The 18,992-nt window shown below is 50.6% G+C and overlaps 1 protein-coding gene across 3 annotated transcripts in view; it reads left to right on the forward strand.

Moving 5' to 3' along the window:
* Positions 1-6,234: 6,234 nt before the first annotated feature.
* LOC137425112 (glucoside xylosyltransferase 1) overlaps positions 6,235-18,992 on the forward strand; it is a 46,054-nt gene continuing 33,296 nt past the window's right edge. For 2 of the 3 annotated variants that reach the window (XR_013623136.1, XM_068113213.2), the window contains exon 1: positions 6,235-6,520. Coding sequence is in view for 2 of the 3 variants with exons in the window: in XM_068113213.2 (XP_067969314.2) it covers positions 6,384-6,520 (137 nt within the window). In the remaining variant the exon portion in view is untranslated. Of the gene's footprint in view, positions 6,521-10,737; positions 10,985-11,526; positions 14,621-18,992 lie in introns of those variants that run through there. The other variant, XM_078776329.1, reaches the window with a different exon arrangement.

An 18,992-nucleotide genomic window follows, 5' to 3' on the forward strand; every position in this document is an offset into this window, starting at 1 on the left:
AGCCTTGCGCCCCCTGCACGAAGCACGTTAGGGTTAGGGTTAGGGTTAGGGTTAGGGTTAGGGTTAGGGTTAGGGTTAGGGTTAGGTTAGGGTTAGGTTAGGGTTAGGTTAGGTTAGGTTAGGTTAGGTTAGGTTAGGTTATGGTTAGGTTAGGTTAGGTTAGGTTAGGTTAGGTTAGGGTTGGTTAGTTTAGGTTAGGTTAGGGTTAGGAAGCACCTGCACGAAGCACCCTGACGCTTGCGCCCCCTGCACGAAGCTCTGAAAAGCGATATATAACATGATATTTTAAAAAGTTTTGGACGCGTTATGGCAAAACTTGGTGGTTGAGTTGGTTAGGTGACAATAACAAGATGATTCGATTTTAGCTCAGGTCCGAATCCAGATCCGACTTATCAGAGGGATAACTAACATAAGCTGTTCAGCCTTGCGACGGTATGTGCTCTACCGAGTGCCGTTCTAGTTGCATTGTTTTTTTGAAGGATGTGCATCCATTATAAAAAGAGGCAGACAGGATGGACCACCTTTAGAGGCCATTTCCCCCCGCAGAGCAGGGGTTGGCCTTTTTAGGGCACCGTGGTCCCCTTTTTGAAGCAATGTTTTATGGCCGGATGCCCTTCCTTCCGCCAACCCTGTTAGTCACAAGAGGCAGACAGGATAGATAGTCTGGATTCATTTCCCAACCCAACCATAAACTGTGATCCTGGTGCTTTACAGGCAGCATGTTGCATCAATTAGTATGTCGCCCTTCATCGGGACATTAGACTTGGTGTCCCATTTGCTATGTAGCATTAGCTGGTAATGGATCCCACTGTGCCTATAGAAAAGAGTGGGTAGTTGTGTGCCAGGATCCTGGTCAAATTCTTGGCGAACCCACTCCTACCACACAATGTTATCGTTTTTTTAATGTCCCCCATCTTCTTTTGTTCTTTCTCCCATCTTTGTATTTTCTCCATTTCTCCCCAAACCCCTCACTCTCCCCAAAACCCTCTGCGAATTTAACAAACATAATACCTTATTGCTCAATGTGAAATGCTGATGTCGGAATAGTATTGTGCTTCGTTAATGCGAGCTTAAAAATCTGATTTATAAAAACATGCAGCAAATTTTTGGTTTTATTTTAATTACTACAGCTACGGACGTGTAATTTTCGTGAAGCAAAGCAAACACCACACATTACCAAGTGTTACATATTTATGTGAATGTATGTGGATTACCATTCAGGTCTTTGCTTATCCGTGTGTAGTATATTAAGGGTGGTTGTGATTGGAGGGTCAGGAGCCCTTCTGAACCAGTGGCCGGAAACGGAAGTGACCGGAAACGGAAGAAGAAACGACACGAGGGGAAAAAAGGACGGTGATTATTCTTCCTCGCCCCGCTCCGACAAAAGGTGGGATCGATCGACCTTGCGCTGCGTGAAACAGCGGCGTTCCGAAGCCTGTCTGGCGAGAGGAATTACCGGAACGTGTACCGGCCCGGTGGAGACGTCAAGTTGACGTGGGGCCGTGCATCGAACCCGCGTCTGGCCTCGTTCGCGGACCGTCCAAACAGACGCGTGCGGGTCGCACGTCGGGGCCTAACGCGCCTTGCAAGCGGCGTGGGGTTTGGCTTGCTTTACCGTATCCGCTGCGCGTGGCCACGAGGGGCTGCAGCCACGGTGCCTGGTACGATACCTGCCCGGTGGAACCACGTCCACCCGGGGTTCGTTCTACCGCCCGAGTGCGGTGACGGCGACCATCATCTTGGTCAGGAGGGGCCCAGAGACATTGTGCGAGACCGAGACCAAAAGGGTGTCGTGAGTACTCACCGAGACACACGTATATAAGATGGCCATCTTACTCATAGGAAAGTGCTTGTGAATGGGGAATTGTTGACGGTTGTATAGGGTTGATTGCTCGGGGAAAATCTCTGTGGTTGTGTCATTGCAATTGTATGGTCATTCCCATTGAAATATATCCTTGAACGTCAGTTGTCTCCTGGGGTGAAATTCATATGGATTGCGTGGCGAGAGCGCATATTTAATACAGCTTTCTGGCGAAGTTCCTCTCACGGTCCGGGGGTCACCGAGACCAGGTATTCACCGAGGGGACCACGTAACACAAGTGAGTAAAAAAATGCACGATGAAAGATGTGAGAAACCCTCGGCAATGAAACCCTGATTAAACGTTGTGGGGAATGCTTATTGGGGCCTTTAAAAAGGTAAGGCACAGGGATACACAAAGAGCATTGATGTAGTTGGAGGCCATTAGCCCATCATGTATGTGCGACATAAACACCACGTGATGTAGTGAACAGTGAACACCGCAGGGTGACGGATGGTCAACTGAGCTTTACCTCGGAGGCGTATACCCAACTATGGCGGTAGTGACACGCTCGGGGGTAGTGGAGGGCAGCGAGGTCCTTACCTGTAAGGATTTCATTTGGGCGTCCTGGAACCCACGACAGATAAACAAGACAGACACGAAATTGAAAATGCAAAAAATAAAAGTTTAATGAAAATAAATGCACCACGATAAAAAGAATGCTGAGGTAAAATAAATCCTATATTGAGACATCTCCCAACGGACTCATATACAGACACAGGGAGAAATAAATGAAAGTGAAAATGTGGTGTGTAGTGTTAGCTGGTACTCAGCTCTGGTCTCCTCGAGCACTTTGGGGAGCTTCGTGGTCGTTGAAGCTCGAAGCCACGGCGCGGGAAGCGCACATGATGGTGGTGGTGCCACGCCCTTAGCAGCCACTGGCATGAAGCAAGCAGACAGAACAACCTCCTTCGGCTCGCTCGCGGCCTCCTCCGCCTCCGAAGAACAACACAGCCGCCAAAACCTCCTCCCTCCCACTTGCAAAGCTCCCAAAAAGCACCAAAATCTTTCACAGATCTCCTCACAGGAGCCAAAACGCAAAACGTGACCACCCACGACCAAAGCCAGGACCAAGAGAGAGAAGGAGGGTGGGGGAACGCACCCTCCCCACCCTCCCCTCTTTTCGCTGACGTCACACTCGAACCAATCTCAGTGCCCCACCACTTCATTCCATGGCCATGACCAATCGTTCCTTTTGGGGCGGGGCCTCACGGCCTTTCTTGACGCCCATCGGGAACATTCGGGGGCGGGGTTCCCTTGCCGATCGGCAAATGTGATGGGTTTCTGTCGGGCTTGTCGGTGTTGTAATGTGCTGAGGTCAAGGCTGCCTGAGTGTGCTTTATAAGAACGAAGTGAAAAATCACAGGGGCAATTACACACTGGGGATTATTCTTAACACCTACCTAATTAGCATAGCTCCACCCCTCACATGGAGACACATATACGATCTTACCGGACATGCGGGCTAACGGATTCCACACTTAGTTACATGAAGGTTCGTTTTTTTTCTTTTTTCTTTTTTGTATACAAGATTGAGGCTCATGTAAGAGCTAACATTAATCACAAAAAGACAAACTGGCACATAAAACATAAGATAAAGGGAGTGGGAGACAAGATGGGGAGAGAGAGGGAAGCACACAAGCACAACATTTGAGAGCAGGGACATCGGGAGATCTGTGGGAGGGAGAGGGCTTTGATGGAGGAGGCACGGGAAAAGGGGTGGGGGGGGGGGAGGGGTGGTGGGAGAGGTATAAAACACATGGACATTGCTAGGACTTCCAGGAAAGAAGTTGGAATTTCAGGAAAATTGGATCTGGGGTGAATTAACGGGGGTAGAAAAGATCAAGGTTTTGGATGGGGGAAGACAAGAGATGGTGGTGAACAGCTGTTTTAAAATCTTCTTCTTCGTGACATTCGGGGCAAGCTAATCTATACCATTCTATCTGGACGAAGGTATTTCATTACCTACCCCCCACAAACGTAACAATATATAATATATAGAAGAGATCGAATAGCATGGAACGTATGCGAGTAGGAAGAAAATCTCGATGTAGGGATGTAGGGACCTGTTAGCTTAAGGATTGTGTTTGAATGTGCATGATACAAGGGTTGTGTTGGCGATTAGATAGAGAGGGATTAAGTTAAGGAAACGTGTGTTAAACCTCATCTTCACATCCAACGGGTGTGCTGGGTGACATCTCTGTAGAACAGAGCTTGCACCAGCCCAGAAGAACGAATCAGAAAATCAGAAAGCTATGGGATTATGCCAGCCAAGGAGTGGAATGGGGGGTGGGGAATTGTGGGAGGGTGGAACTATGATCATCACCTGAAAGGGTGGTAAGCCCAAAGCCAGGAGGGGCAGTGAGTTGCCGAGGAGAAGGAGGGTGTATTGAGGGTTGGGAGGGTTGAGCATTTGGGGCTAGGAGGATGTGGGGTGGGGGGGGGGTGGGTGGGTGAGAGGGTTGAGCATTTGGGGCTAGGAGGGTGTGGGGTGGGTGGGTGAAAGGGTTGAGCATCTGGGGCTAGGAGGGTGTGGGGTGGGGGGAGGGGTGGGTGGGTGGGTGAGAGGGTTGAGCATTTGGGGCTAGGAGGGTGTGGGGTGGGTTGGTGTGAGGGTTGAGCATTTGGGGCTAGGAGGGTGCGGGGTGGGGGGGGGTGGATGAGAGGGTTGAGCATTTGGGGCTAGGAGGGTGTGGGGTGGGGGGGGGGGTGGGTGAGAGGGTTGAGCATTTGGGGCTAGGAGGGTGTGGGGTGGGTGGGTGAGAGGGTTGAGCATCTGGGGCTAGGAGGGTGTGGGGTTAGGGAAGGGGTGGGTGGGTGGGTGAGAGGGTTGAGCATTTGGGGCTAGGAGGGTGTGGGATGGGGGGGGTGGATGTGAGGGATGAGCATTTGGGGCTAGGAGGGTGCGGGGTGGGGGGGGGTGGGTGAGAGGGTTGAGCATTTGGGGCTAGGAGGGTGTGGGGTGGGGGGGGGGTGGGTGAGAGGGTTGAGCATTTGGGGCTAGGAGGGTGTGGGGTGGGGTGGGTTGGTGTGAGGGTTGAGCATTTGGGGCTAGGAGGGTGTGGGGTGGGGGGGGGGGGGGGGGTGAGAGGGTTGAGCATTTGGGGCTAGGAGGGTGTGGGGTGGGGGGGGGGGGGTGGGTGAGAGGGTTGAGCATCTGGGGCTAGGAGGGTGTGGGGTTGGGGGAGGGGTGGGTGGGTGGGTGGGTGAGAGGGTTGAGCATTTGGGGCTAGGAGGGTGTGGGGTGGGTTGGTGTGAGGGTTGAGCATTTGGGGCTAGGAGGGTGCGGGGTGGGGGGGGGGGGTGGGTGAGAGGGTTGAGCATTTGGGGCTAGGAGGGTGTGGGGTGGGGGGGGGTGGGTGAGAGGGTTGAGCATTTGGGGCTAGGAGGGTGTGGGGTGGGGGGGGGGTGGGTGAGAGGGTTGAGCATTTGGGGCTAGGAGGGTGTGGGTGGGTCGAGAGGGTTGAGCATTTGGGGCTAGGATGGTGTGGGGTGGGGGGGGGGGGGTGGGTGAGAGGGTTGAGCATTTGGGGCTAGGAGGGTGTGGGTGGGTCGAGAGGGTTGAGCATTTGGGGCTAGGATGGTGTGGGGTGGGTGGGGGGGTGTAGTTGAGGATTTTTACATTATGCGATTTTCAGCAGTACCTGCTAGTTATTATGCCTCCGTCAACTATGTCGCCAGAGGCATCATGTTTTCAGGCTGTCCGTCTGTCCGTGATAGGTTTTCGTTACCGCGTTAACTTGAGAACAGGTGAATGGCCCTTAGTAAAACTTAGTGCAGGTATGTATAATGAGGTAATGATGAACTGATTAGATTTTGGGGTCACGAGGTCAAATGCCAAAGGTCAGAGGTCATATCAGGTAAAAGTGTGATAACTTGTGAACCGCTGAAGGGATTTAAATTAAAAAATGGTACAGATATGTATAATAATGTAAACATGAACTGATTACATTTTGGGGTGAAGAGGTCAAAGGTCAGAGATCATGTCATGTAAAAATGTCATGACTTGAGAACAGCTGAATGGATTTAAATCAAACTTGGTACAAGTATAATAATGATGTAATAATGTGTGCGGAGGCATATCAGTCGACGTCGTGACGTCGAAGAGTGCCGTTCTAGTTATATATATATTTTCACCAGCAGCGGCAGTGGTAGCAGTAATAATGCTATTGCATTGCAGCATTATACCGGCAACGAAATAAAAAAACAATGTGTCGACCTTTCTACCGACGCCATGACAAATATTGTGGGTATATTTTCGGTAACCAACGGTATGATTGATTGTGATTATTAACATTTCTTTTGTTGAAGCAGAACTTGCACACAGTGGAGTGTAGAGATTCGGATTCCATGCCGAATCAGCTGATGTAGTGCTACAAGAAATGAAGCCGTTGTCAATGTTCGTGCACCATCTCCTGGCCTCTATGCGAATAGTCAGCCAAATGTGAGGAATGTTCGGTCAAAATCGGAGCTTGTCAAACTTTTCAGAACACTGTGTAAACGTGCAGGACGTGAGGCCTTGACATGGCTCCGGGATCTTTGCCGCTGATGGTAGCTCTTTGGCCACTCTTGGGCCGTGTTTCGAGCGGCAACAGATTGAGAGAGCCGAGCCCACAGTGCCAGGCCTCATTTGCTTGGGGCGCTCCACGGGCACACGGAAGGTTTGTTCGGGATCGCGATACAGTATATGATGGGGTCGGTTCGAGCGGACGACGAGACTCGAGAGGGGACTTAAACCATAAGGAGCACTGGCAAAGTAGCGTTAATGTTAATGGCACCTTCACCAGTTTACAGTATAGTTTGCAAAGGTTTTACAAGATTGATTCCTGGGGCAAGCTAAACTATAAGCTATGACAACTATGTATATATGTATGTATATATGTTGGAACCCATCTGTGGATCGGTCCCATCGGCCGATGGGTCTGACCCATCTGTGGATGCACAAGAAATGACAATGCAGACCCATCGGCTGATGGGTCTGCGCCATCTGCGGATGTGTTGTTCACCTTGAAGGAATGTGTATGCATCAATGGTGGATGAGTATGTTTATTTGAACCTAAAAATAAGCAATTGATGTCATAAATGTTTATAAAGCAGTCCGTGACATGTGGTTTGTGACCTCGTGACCCTCGCCATCACCTTCATCAGCACCTGCCACTCTCTACCCTGCCACCATTCCCCTCCGCCATTATCAGAAGAACACATAATGTTTTGTATGAATGTTGAGTATGTTATGTAAAGCTTTACTAAAACTGCCATGTATCTGTTAATTACAAAATGTATTGACAAAATGTATAAATAGATGGGTAGAAATAGATAATAAAACATTTAAAAATCATCTCTGTTAAATTCCTACCACATGTAATTCCAATGACTGTGTACCTGATTGAAGAGCACCATTCTGTCAACACATTCCTTCAAGGTGAACAACACATCCGCAGATGGCGCAGACCCATCGGCCGATGGGTCTGCATTGTCATTTCTCGTGCATCCACAGATGGGTCAGACCCATCGGCCAATGGGACCGATCCACAGATGGGTTCCAACATATATATATATATATATATATATATATATATATATATATATATATATATATATATATATATATATATATATATATATATATATATATATATATATATATATATAATATATATATATATATATATATATATATATATATATAGATATATATATATGTATATATATATATATAGATATAGATATATATAGATATAGATATATATATAGATATATATATATATATATATATATATAGATATATATATATATACGTATATATATATATATATATATATATATATATATATATATATATATATATATATATATATATATATATATATATATATATATATATATATATATATATATATATATATATATACAGTCACGTGAAAAAGTAAGTACACCCCATGTAAAGTTTTGACTTTTTCAACATATTTCAACATACAGCTATTTGATCTTCATTTCAACAATATTGATAGATAAAGGTGATATAATATAGCAAATATCATGAAACATTTACATTTTGTAGTCCATTGTATAATTTAAATAAACATAAATGCAAATTTCGCATGTGGAAAAAGTAAGTACACCCTTGGCTCTAATAGGTGGTGTTGCCCCCTTTGGCAGAAACAACCTCAAGTCGGCGTTTCTTATAACTGTCTACCAGTCTCTGACATCGACTCGGAGAAATTTTTGCCCACTCCTCCATGCATAATTCTTTCAGCTGTGTGATGTTTGAGGGGTTTCTTGCATGCACAGCTCGTTTCAAATCCCCCCCACAACATCTCGATGGGATTTAGATCCTGGCTTTGACTTGGCCAATCCAGAACCCTCCATTTCTTTCTTTTCAGCCATTCCTTGGTGGATTTACTGGTATGTTTAGGGTCATTGTCATGTTGCAAGGTCCACCTTCGGTTGAGATTCAACTTTCCGACAGATGGCCTCACATTATCCTCAAGCACCCTCTGGTACAATGAAGAATTCATCGTGGATTCTATGGTGATGAGCTGCCCAGGCCCTGATGCAGCAAAGCTGCCCCAAACCATAATATTTCCACCACCATGCTTTACAGTTGGTATCAGGTTCTTGCAGGTCAAATGCTGTCTTTGGTTTTCGCCAAACATGTCTTCTGGTACTGTGGCCAAATAGCTCTACCTTTGACTCATCTGCCCAGAGCACATTGTTCCAGAAGTGCTGATCTTTGCCGAGGTGTTCATTGGCAAACTTTAGTCTTGCCCTGATGTTCTTTCTGGACAGCAAAGGTTTCCTCTTGGCACACCTCCCATGTAGATCAAATTTGTGCAGCCTCTTTCTAATGGTAGACTCGTGCACTTTGACATCAACCGTGGCAAGAGCTACCTGTAGGTCCTGTGATGACATTCCGGGGTTCTTAGAGACTTCTTACAGCATCTTGCGGTCTGCTCTCGGGCTGAACGTGCTGGGGCGGCCTGGCCTGAACAAGTTGGCAGTTGTTTGGAATCTTCTCCACTTGTAGATGATCTTCCGGACAGTCGAATGATTGATTTCTAATTATTTGGAGATCTTTATAAATCCCTTCCCAGACTCGTAGGCATCTATAACCTTCTTTCTGAAGGCATCAGAGAGCTCTTTTGATCTAGGCATGGTGACGCCGCACACTTCAACAACAAAGTGACATGGTGATGGTGACGCCGCACACTGCAGCCTCCTCACTCTCTGAAGACCTGGACAAAATCACAGACTGGTCAAACAAGTGGAATATGTCTTTCAAGCCTGACAAATCTCACACTCTTACTATGTCTCTCCGAAAAGATCGACTGGACAACCCTCCCATCTACTTTCTCAACAATCCTCTCCAAGAAGTTCTGTCGCTCAAGCTTTTGGGTCTTACTATCTGCCATGACCTTTCTTGGGAAAACCACATTTCCAAGCTGGCCTCCAAAGCCAGTCGCCGACTGGGCATCCTCCGTCGTGCGAAGTCCTTCCTAGGCACACCTGAGCTCCTCACCACATACAAGGCTTTCATCCGCAGCTCAATGGAATACTGTTCTCCCCTATGGGCTGGTGCTCCTGCCTCACACCTAGCTCGGCTTCACGCTGTTGAAACCAAAGCTTTCAGAATCATTGGAATCTCCCACGATGAAGCTATCTCTGAGGGCCTTTCACTCACTCACCGCAGGCAGGTAGGTGGTCTTTCTGTCTTCTACCGACTCCTCTCCGGCCTTGCTCCCCCAGCTCTCTCTGTGCTCTGTCCCCCAAATATTCCTACAGGTCGCACAAGATCTGCCAGCAACCCTCTGATGGTTAAACTGCCGAAATCTCGGCTCTCTGCTCACCTTCACTCTTTCATTCCTCTTTTCTCCCGCCTCTGGAACAAACTCCCACACTCCCTTCAATCCCACTCCTCCCTCCAGGTCTTTAAAACAGCTGTTCACCACCATCTCTTATCTTCCCCCATCCAAAACCTTGATCTTTTCTACCCCCACTAATTCACCCCAGATCCACCTTGTTTGAAATTCCAACTTCTTTCCTGGAAGTCCTGGCAGTGTCCATATGTTTTATACCTCTCCCAGCCCCCCTTCCCATGCCTCCCCCCCCAAAGTCCTCTCCCTCCCACAGATCTCTCGATGTCTCCATGTCTCTCGGTCCCTGCTCTCAAATGTTGTGTTTGTGTCCTTCCCCCTCTCTCCCCATCTTGTCTACCACTCCCGATGTTATTTGTTTTATGTGTCGGTTTGTCTTTCTGTGTGATTAATGTTCGCTCTTTCACGAGCCTCGATCTTGTATACAAAAAAAAAAGAAAAAAAAAAAAGAGCAAACCAAACTAAATGTCTGAGGTTTAAATAAGACAGGTTTCTCCAAGATCCTCTCTAATGATGTTCTAATCATTTGCACCTGAGCTAGTGCACCTGATTCAAATTTTTGGTGTTTGAAGTAGTGATAAATGTAGGGGTGTTCTTACTTTTTCCACATGCGAAATTTGCATTTATGTTTATTTAAATTGACCTTCAGCACCCTATGGGTCGTGACCCAATGTTTGGGTCCGAAGGATTTTCAATGGGTCGCACGATCGTTTCAGAAATCGCGGGAAAAAAACGTTATCGACTGAACAGAACAGAGATAAAACGAACGCCGACACAAACTTTATAGTGTGGACTCTTCTACCGCGCTGTACCGATGTACCGCGTGTGCATCCGGTCAGTCAGATCATACGTTTAGTTTCCGACACGCGAATGTCCATTGCTTTTCATTCGAAAGATTGAGCTGTGAGCGTCAGGTACTCGCCATGGCTAGAAAGTATCAGCCTGTGTTCCTGAGCTATGGGTTCACCTTGAATATCGATAAGCACAATGTTCGTCTACCACAGGGTGTGATATGCCTTGACGTGTTGGCCAACGAGTCCCTCAGGCCCCAAAAGCTGAAACGGCACCTCGAGAAGAAACATGGAGATCATGTCAACAAGTCGCGGGAGTTTTTTCTCTGGAAAGAACGCGAGATGAACAACAGCACGTCAGTAATGAGTTCGGCGATTTTTCCGTCGAAGGGACTGACCAAAGCCAGCTACCTGGTGGCAGAGAAGATAGCCAAAGAAAAGGAACCGTACACTATTGCGGGTAAGTTTTTTGTTTTTTTTTCGTAAAAGTATTTCACTGCATTGGCGGTTTGTAGGTTCATAAAGTAATACATGGCGCTGTAAGTATAGTTAAATTTAGTTTTTCATTTCGTCTTTAGAATATTGATGTGTCGGGTTCTTGCTTACTATAACTCGTGCCATGTATACGTTGGTATATCACAATTTCGTAGGTTTTATTGTTTGTTGCAATACAGCCATTCTTAAACTTTGCCTCTTTTTTAAAAGTACCTTCGACAATCACATCGTACATATTGAATTTTTATAATGCCTTGGAACAGCGGTTCTTAACCTGGGGGTCGTGACGTACGTGCATACGCGAACAAAATACTGTGTGTGGTATGTACCTTTGTTAGGTTCCTAAAAATGGGCTCAACAAATTGGTGTTATTTATGACCCCTTCATGACCCCCGGAAAACCCCAAACGACCACCCAGGTTCAGAAGCGCTGCCTTGGAGCAAAGTCAACATTAATCATAAAGTGAAAGAAATGTTCATGTGTTATTTTATTTATCTTGTATTGCAGAGCAACTCATCCTGCCATGCGCCAAGGCGATGTGCAGAGAAGTGCTTGGAGAGACGGCGGCTTCCAAGATGAGCACCAATCCGCTTTCTGCCGACACGATTCGCCGACGAATAATAGACATGGGCGAAGACATCGACCACCAGCTGTACGCAAACCTAGAAGCCAACAAGTTTGTCATCCAGTTGGACGAGTCAATGGACATCGCACAGAAGGCGTTGATCTTCATCTTTGTTCGTTATCGGCATGGCGATGATTTTATGGAGGATCTTCTGGCATGTGACGAGCTACAGACCAAGACCACGGCCACAGAAATATTCGCAGTCGTCAACAAACACATCGAATCGCATAGCCTCAGGTGGGAAGACTGTGTTGGTGTTTGTACCGATGGTGTGGCATCGATGACAGGTCGGCGCAGCGGTGTCATTAAGCTCATCCAAGATGTGGCACCAGTGGCAAGCTGGACCCACTGCTTCCTCCACCGCGAGGCATTAGCGGTGAAAGAGATGTCACCTGGACTTGCCGAAGTAATGGACATTGCAGTGAAAACAATCAACCATCTCAGGAAGAGCGCCCTAAATTCGAGGTTATTTGCAGAGCTGTGTAAGGAGCAAGATGCAGAACACACCACGGTGCTGTATTTTGCAGCTGTTCGCTGGCTCTCCAGAGGAGATGCTTTGGCAAGATTGTATGAACTTCGCGACCAGGTCCTTGCATTCTTGGAGGTGGCTAGGTCAGACCTGGCAGTCTACTACAAAAACAACAAATTCATCGCAACATTGGCATACATGGCCGACATCTTCAACTTGTTGAACAATCTGAACATATTGTTATGGATTCGGGGGTCGGCTCTCCCCTTATCAAGGGGGGGTTAATCCCCTTGTCTTTTAAGCTGGCCGTCCCGAGTCCTGGAAGCTACAACGCTCCTCCCGGTCGGTCTTGGGTAGGGTGATTGGTCAATTTGGGTCCCAAATACCTAATTACCAACACCGACCGTGTGCAGGGAAATAACTCCCGCCCGAACCACGGATATTGATGGAATATTGCCGAGCGGTTAGCAATCCGCGATCCGAGCCATTAACCAAGAGGCTAAACCCGATTCTAGCGGTTCCGAAATCGTGCCACAGGTACTCAATGGAAAGAAAGGACAGAGGCGATCGGATTAGGGAAAAACCAAGAAATAACAAGGTGAATTTATTACAAGCCAAAATAAGAGGAAAGGAAAGAATGTACAAGAAGAAGAAGAAGAAGAAGCAGGAGAAGGACACAGGGCAGGCTTAACTATACAGTCTTAACTTAACGACCCCAGACAAACATACACACTCACATGGGATGGTAGCTGGTAGGGGGGAAGGTCCAGGTAGATGGTTCCAGGTAGGTCGATTCCGTCCAGGCTCCGGTTCCGTGGGCGAAGAACTGCAGGCAGCTTCGCGTGTCGCCGACCGCGAGCGGACCTTACATATAGCGAGGGTCTGGGATGCTGCGTATGTAATACGTTTATCGAGCAACGCTCTCTCTCTCGCAAGTTCGTGCAGGGGCTTTGCGTGGCTTCGTCTCCCAGCAGCCGATGCTCCCAGCACACCTCCCACAAGCAGTCCGTCTCAGCCAGACCCCACCAAGCGCCGTCTCCAACCCGAGTCGACTCCGTGAAAAGGCTTGCGCTGGCGCTTATATAACGCGCTTCAAGATCAGAGCGCACGCTTGGAAACCACGCCCGCCAGCGAGCTCACCTCAGCCCTGGTTGGCTGGTAAGGGCTTATCGGCTCCGCCCTTGACGGCGAGTTGACAGGGCCACGCCTTGCTCTTGTTGTTCCGCCCCCTTTTTCCTCGGGCCGACCGCATGGTTAATGGTGTTGCTTGGGCGGAAGCTCAGCGAGGCAGCGAACGCTGCTAACAAAAGGCGTGTAATAGAATTGGGAGGGACAAGGCACCGTCTGTGGGGGCGCATAATGGTGCCGTTTGGAGAGAGCGATTGGAAAATGAGCGAATGGGGCCTATCTTATTTGATTAATGCAACGCAGATTCAACTATTGGGAACACGGCCTTATCTAAAACACATACTAATGAAATAACTAAAGTTCCTATGGTGGTCTACGTGTTGCATATGGACTAATTAAGGGTGCGACCTTTAACCTTTTAATAATGGAATATTTACAAGAATTATTTACAAAGTGAGGGTTCTAAAACCACAACAATATCGTTCCAGGGCAAAACGAACAAGCAGGCGAAATCCGTGTTCGTAATGTATGACAAGATAGCGGCGTTCAAGTCAAAGCTGGATCTATGGAAGAGAAGAGTACAGACCAATGATGAATTTGACATGTTCGAAAACCTGGATGATCTGCTCAGCAAGAGTGTTGAGGAACGTGTGGACATTAAGGATGTCATCGTCGAACATCTGGTGAACCTGCGCAAACGATTTGACGAATACTTTCCTGTTGATCCACGCGTGGAGAAGAAGTGGATCCGAGACCCTTATTCAGTCGACGTTCTGCAGTGTTGCAACTTGTCCAACAGATTGAAAGAGGACTTCATCGATATCGTGTCCGACGGTACACTTGAGACACTGTTCAGGAAGAACACTTTAGTATAGTTTTGGTTGACAGTGTCTCATGACCATGAGTACCCAGAGATTGCACATCTCGCGGTAAAGTTCCTGATGCCATTCACGACGACGTGGATGTGTGAGGCAGGTTTCTCAACGGTGACATATCTGAAGTTCAAGTATCGAAACAAACTGGAGACAGTGGCCCTGTGCGCCAACCTGCGAATCGCATTGTCGCCGCTTCAAAGCCGAATCGATGATCTCGAAGCCAATATGCAAAGTCAACCATCGCACTGATGTGGATAATCCACATCTACAATGTTGCTAACGGAACATTTGAATTCGGCTTGCAAGTTTCACTTTTGGGTTTAATCAGTGAAAGTTGTTTATTAATGTTGTTCATGATAACGGAACATTGAACCTGGATATAAGTTCAGATGCATATCGGGTTTTTTCAGTAAAAGTTATTCTTGTTTTGTTTATCAGTTCATGTTACATTTTAAGTTCATCATCTATTCACGATGAAGATTAAAATAAAGTTCAAACACCTTATCTTGGCGTGTCACTTTAATAATTAAAGTTTTATTCTATTTCACAAAAGATACACTGCCAATGAATGTTGTGAGATTCATCTTCATCTTCATCTTCATCATCTTCTTCATCTTCATCATCATCTTCATCTTCTTCATCTTCATCATCATCTTCATCTTCTTCATTAAATCTTCATCCGGATTCATCGTAGGGGCGGATTCATCTCTTCCGAAGCTGCTAACAAGGCAGGGAGTTTACGCCTGATTGGCTGACAATAATATCAAGTGGGCGGTGTCTGTGATCGAAGTCGCTGCTCGTTCTCAAGGGGGGCGTGGTCTCTCGCTCTCTCTCTCCTCATGGTCGTGGAGATCCGTACAAAATAACAACAAAATAATGACAGTGTTTGGTTTGATGTCACTTTGCTTTATTGTTTAATTGTATTACTGTACAAAGATGATGAACCGAACCCTTACCAAGATATTAACGTCATAAGCAATCGATATTTCCGTGACGGTTTGTGGGGGGTTCGATGGGTCGCGACTGGATGCCTGTGTTTTTTATTGGGTCCTGGGCTAAAAAGGTTGCGGAACGCATGTTTAATATATACAATGGACTACAAAATGTAAATGTATCATGATATTTGTTATATTATATTGAAGGAGCTGGGGCTCCCACGTCGATCGGAAGAATGGACGCGACAAAAAGCTGGAATTCATCCGAGTTGCTTTATTCAAACCAAACACTCAGGCACTCTGAAAAGCCCGTTTATCGGGCAGCAATATATATACATATTATCCCGGAGCGTTTGCCCAGGAAAGGCGAGAGGGGGCGTGGCCCAGCGTCCCGACCGAGGCCTGGCAAGTTGAGCGCGGGCCTGCCCGGGCGTCCTGGACGAGCCCGGCATGGTGATCGCTCCGCGTCCTTGATAGGTGCAAGGCGATTGTGAAAACCCAGCGGTAGCCGCTACACACGTCCCCCCAGAATCGACTTGCACCGGCAGGGTCAATTTGAGGGGGGTCCTGATGACCCGCCGAAGCGACCCCTGGCGGGTCGTGGGAGGGGGTCCGGTGTGGTGGTGGGCGGTCGAGTGGGGGGCACCGTGGACGGGGGGCGGCCTCGCCGCGGCGGAAGGGCCACCCGTGGTGGGTGGTCGACGTCCACGTGCGCCGGCTTGAGGCGGTCCACCGCAATCCGGTCCGACCTGCCGCCGATGTCGATGACGAACGACTTGTCGTCCCGTCGCAGCACCCGGAAGGGCCCGTCGTACGGCGGCCGGAGTGGCCCCCGATGTGCGTCGTGACGCACAAAAACATACTCCGCTGTGCGAAGTGCTGGGGGGACGTAGGACTGGGGGTCACCGTGGTGGGATGTTGGCACGGGGGCAAACCGTCGGGCGGCCTCCTGGAGGTCCGAGCGCTGGTGAGCTGCGGACCAGGGACTGGTAGCGTAGGGCACGAATTCGCCCGGGACGCGTAGCGCCTGGCCATAGACAAGCTCGGCGGTGGATGCCTGGAGGTCCTCCTTGGGGGCCGTGCGGAGGCCCAAAAGGACCCACGGCAGCCGGTCGGCCCAACCGCCGTCTTGAAGGCCGGCCATGAGTGCGGCCTTCATGGAGCGGTGGAATCGCTCGCACAACCCGTTTGCTTGGGGGTGGTAGGCCGTAGTATGGTGGAGCTTGACCCCCAGGTTGCGGGCGACCGCGCCCCACAGCTCGGAGGTGAACTGTGGTCCGCGGTCTGACGAGATGTCCGCCGGTGCGCCGAAGCGGGCGACCCAGGTGGCGATGAAAGCCTGCGCCACGTCGGCGGTGGTGGTGGAGACGAGGGGAACGGCCTCCGGCCACCTGGTGGTCCTGTCCACCATGGTGAGCAGGTGTGTGAACCCCCGTGACGGGGGGAGGGGGCCCACCAGATCCACGTTGACGTGGTCGAAACGTCGTTCGGGCACGGTGAAAGGTGCCAGCGGGGCCTGGGTGTGTCGGTGGACCTTGGCCCGTTGGCAGGCCGTGCAGGTGCTGGTCCAATCGCGGACGTCCCGACGAAGGCCGTGCCAGACGAATCGCGCCGACACCAGCTTCTGGGAAGCTTTCCGGCCCGGGTGGGAAAGGCCGTGGAGGGAGGCGAAGATGCGGCGTTGCCAGGTGACGGGCACGATGGGGCGAGGCTGGCCTTGGGAGACGTCGCAGAGCAGGACAGTGTCCGCGAAGGGGATGTCGGCCAGGCGGAGGCCCGTGTCCGCCGCCCGGAGGGCTTGCACCATGGTGTCGGTGGTTTGGTCCGCCGCCATAAGCGCAAAGTCCATGCCCAGGTGGACCGCGTTCGCGCTGGCCCGGGAAAGACAGTCGGCCACGGCGTTGTTTTTGCCGGTGACGTGCCGGATATCCGTGGTAAACTCCGACACGGCGGAGAGGTGGCGCTGTTGGCGGGCCGACCACGGCTCCGTGACCTTGGCCATGGCGTAAACCAACGGCTTGTGGTCGACGAACGCCGTGAAAGGTCGGCCCTCCAGGAGGTGGCGGAAATGGCAGACGGCCAGGTGTAGACCGAGGAGCTCCCGGTCAAACGTGCTGTATTTGAGCTCGTTCGGCCGGAGCTGCCGGCTGAAAAAAGCGAGTGGCTGCCAAACCCCGTTCACCCATTGCTCATGTACGGCGCCCACCACGTAGTCGGAGGCATCCGTGGTGAGGGCGATGGGAGCGTTGAGCACCGGGTGAGCGAGCAGTGTTGCGTCGGCGAGGGCCCGCTTTGAGCTTTGGAAGGCCGCATCCATTGCTGCGGACCAGGCGATGTCGTGCTTGGCCGGCTTGCCCCGGAGGGCTTCGTAGAGGGGCCGCATGAGTTGAGCAGCGCGGGGCACGAAGCGGTGATAAAAATTCACCATTCCCAGGAATTCCTGCAGGGCCTTTATGGTGCGGGGACGCGGGAACGTGGTGATGGCCTCGACCTTGGTTGGCAGCGGCACGGCCCCGTTCTTGGTGATGTGGTGGCCCAAAAAATCAACGGCCGTCGTGCCGAAGTGGCATTTGGCTGGGTTGATGATGAGGCCGTGCTCGCTGAGGCGCCCGAACAGTGTTCGGAGGTGGAGGAGGTGCTCGGCCCGGGACGTGCTGGCGACGAGGATGTCGTCCAGGTAAACGAAAAGGAACGGCAGGTCACGCAGCACGCCGTCCATCAAGCGCTGGAACGCCTGAGCCGCGTTCTTGAGACCAAACGGCATCCGCAAGAATTCGAATAAGCCGAACGGCATGATGACTGCCGTTTTAGGGACGTCGGCCGCCCTGACAGGTACCTGGTGATATCCCCGTATGAGATCAATTTTTGAAAAAATGACCCGTCCCGCCAGACGGGCGGAGAAGTCTTGGATATGCGGGATCGGGTACCTGTCGGGGGTGGTAGCGTCATTGAGACGGCGGTAGTCGCCACACGGGCGCCATCCACCCCCCGGCTTTGGCACGATGTGCAGTGGCAAGGCCCACGCGCTATCGGAGCGCCGCACGATGCCGAGGTGCTCCAACGCGTCGAATTCGGCCTTCGCCACGGCGAGCTTGGCTGGGTCGAGGCGGCGGGCCCTGGCGTAGACCGGCGGGCCCGTGGTTGGTATGTGGTGCTCGATCCCATGCCGTACTGCGACGGCCGAAAACGTCGGCCGCGTGAGGGCCGGGAACTCCGTGAGCAGGCGAGCAAACTTGTTCGCCGCCGGGACGGCGCATGCCAGCTCGGTCGGCGCGGAGCTGCTCAATGTGCATACCAGGGAGCTGAAGGTTTCGGCGTTGATTAAACGACGCCGTTGGACGTCCACCAGCAGTCCGTGTGCGCAGAGGAAGTCGGCGCCTAGCAGAGCCATGGGCACGTTTGCGGTTACAAACGTCCAAGCAAAGCGTTGGCCGCCGAAGCAGAGGGTGACATTGCGCGGGCCGAAGGTGCGGATGGTCGATCCGTTGGCCGCAACCAAGGAGGGGCCGCAAACCGCGGATTGCCTGTCCTGGTCAGAGGCGGGTATGACGCTCAGTTGGGCGCCGGTGTCGCACAGGAAGCGCTGTCCGGACGCTTTATCCGTGATGAACAGTAAGTTGCCCGTGTGGCCGGCGCTCATGGCTGGTAATGAATGCCGGCCCGGCCGTTTCCCGGCCTGCCGAAGGTGCACGGGGGTCGGCATGTCCGGGCCTTCTGTCCGAACCTGGCATGATAGTAACACCACGCTTGGTCAGGTGGAGGCCCCGGTCGTCGTGCTGGAGGTGGTCGGCTCGGTGTAGCGGCCGCCAATTGCATCGGCAGTTCGGTCGTCGACCGTGCCGGGTGCTCGGGCGCCATGGGTGTTGCGTCGGACGGCGGTGGGTCCCATGTCGCCGCTGCGATGCGCTGACCTGCAGCGGAGATCTTGTCGGCTTCTCTGG

The sequence above is a fragment of the Myxine glutinosa genome, chromosome 4, assembly GCF_964187855.1.
Source record: "Myxine glutinosa chromosome 4, kmMyxGlut1.1, whole genome shotgun sequence".
NCBI classification, from domain to species: Eukaryota; Metazoa; Chordata; class Myxini; order Myxiniformes; family Myxinidae; genus Myxine; species Myxine glutinosa.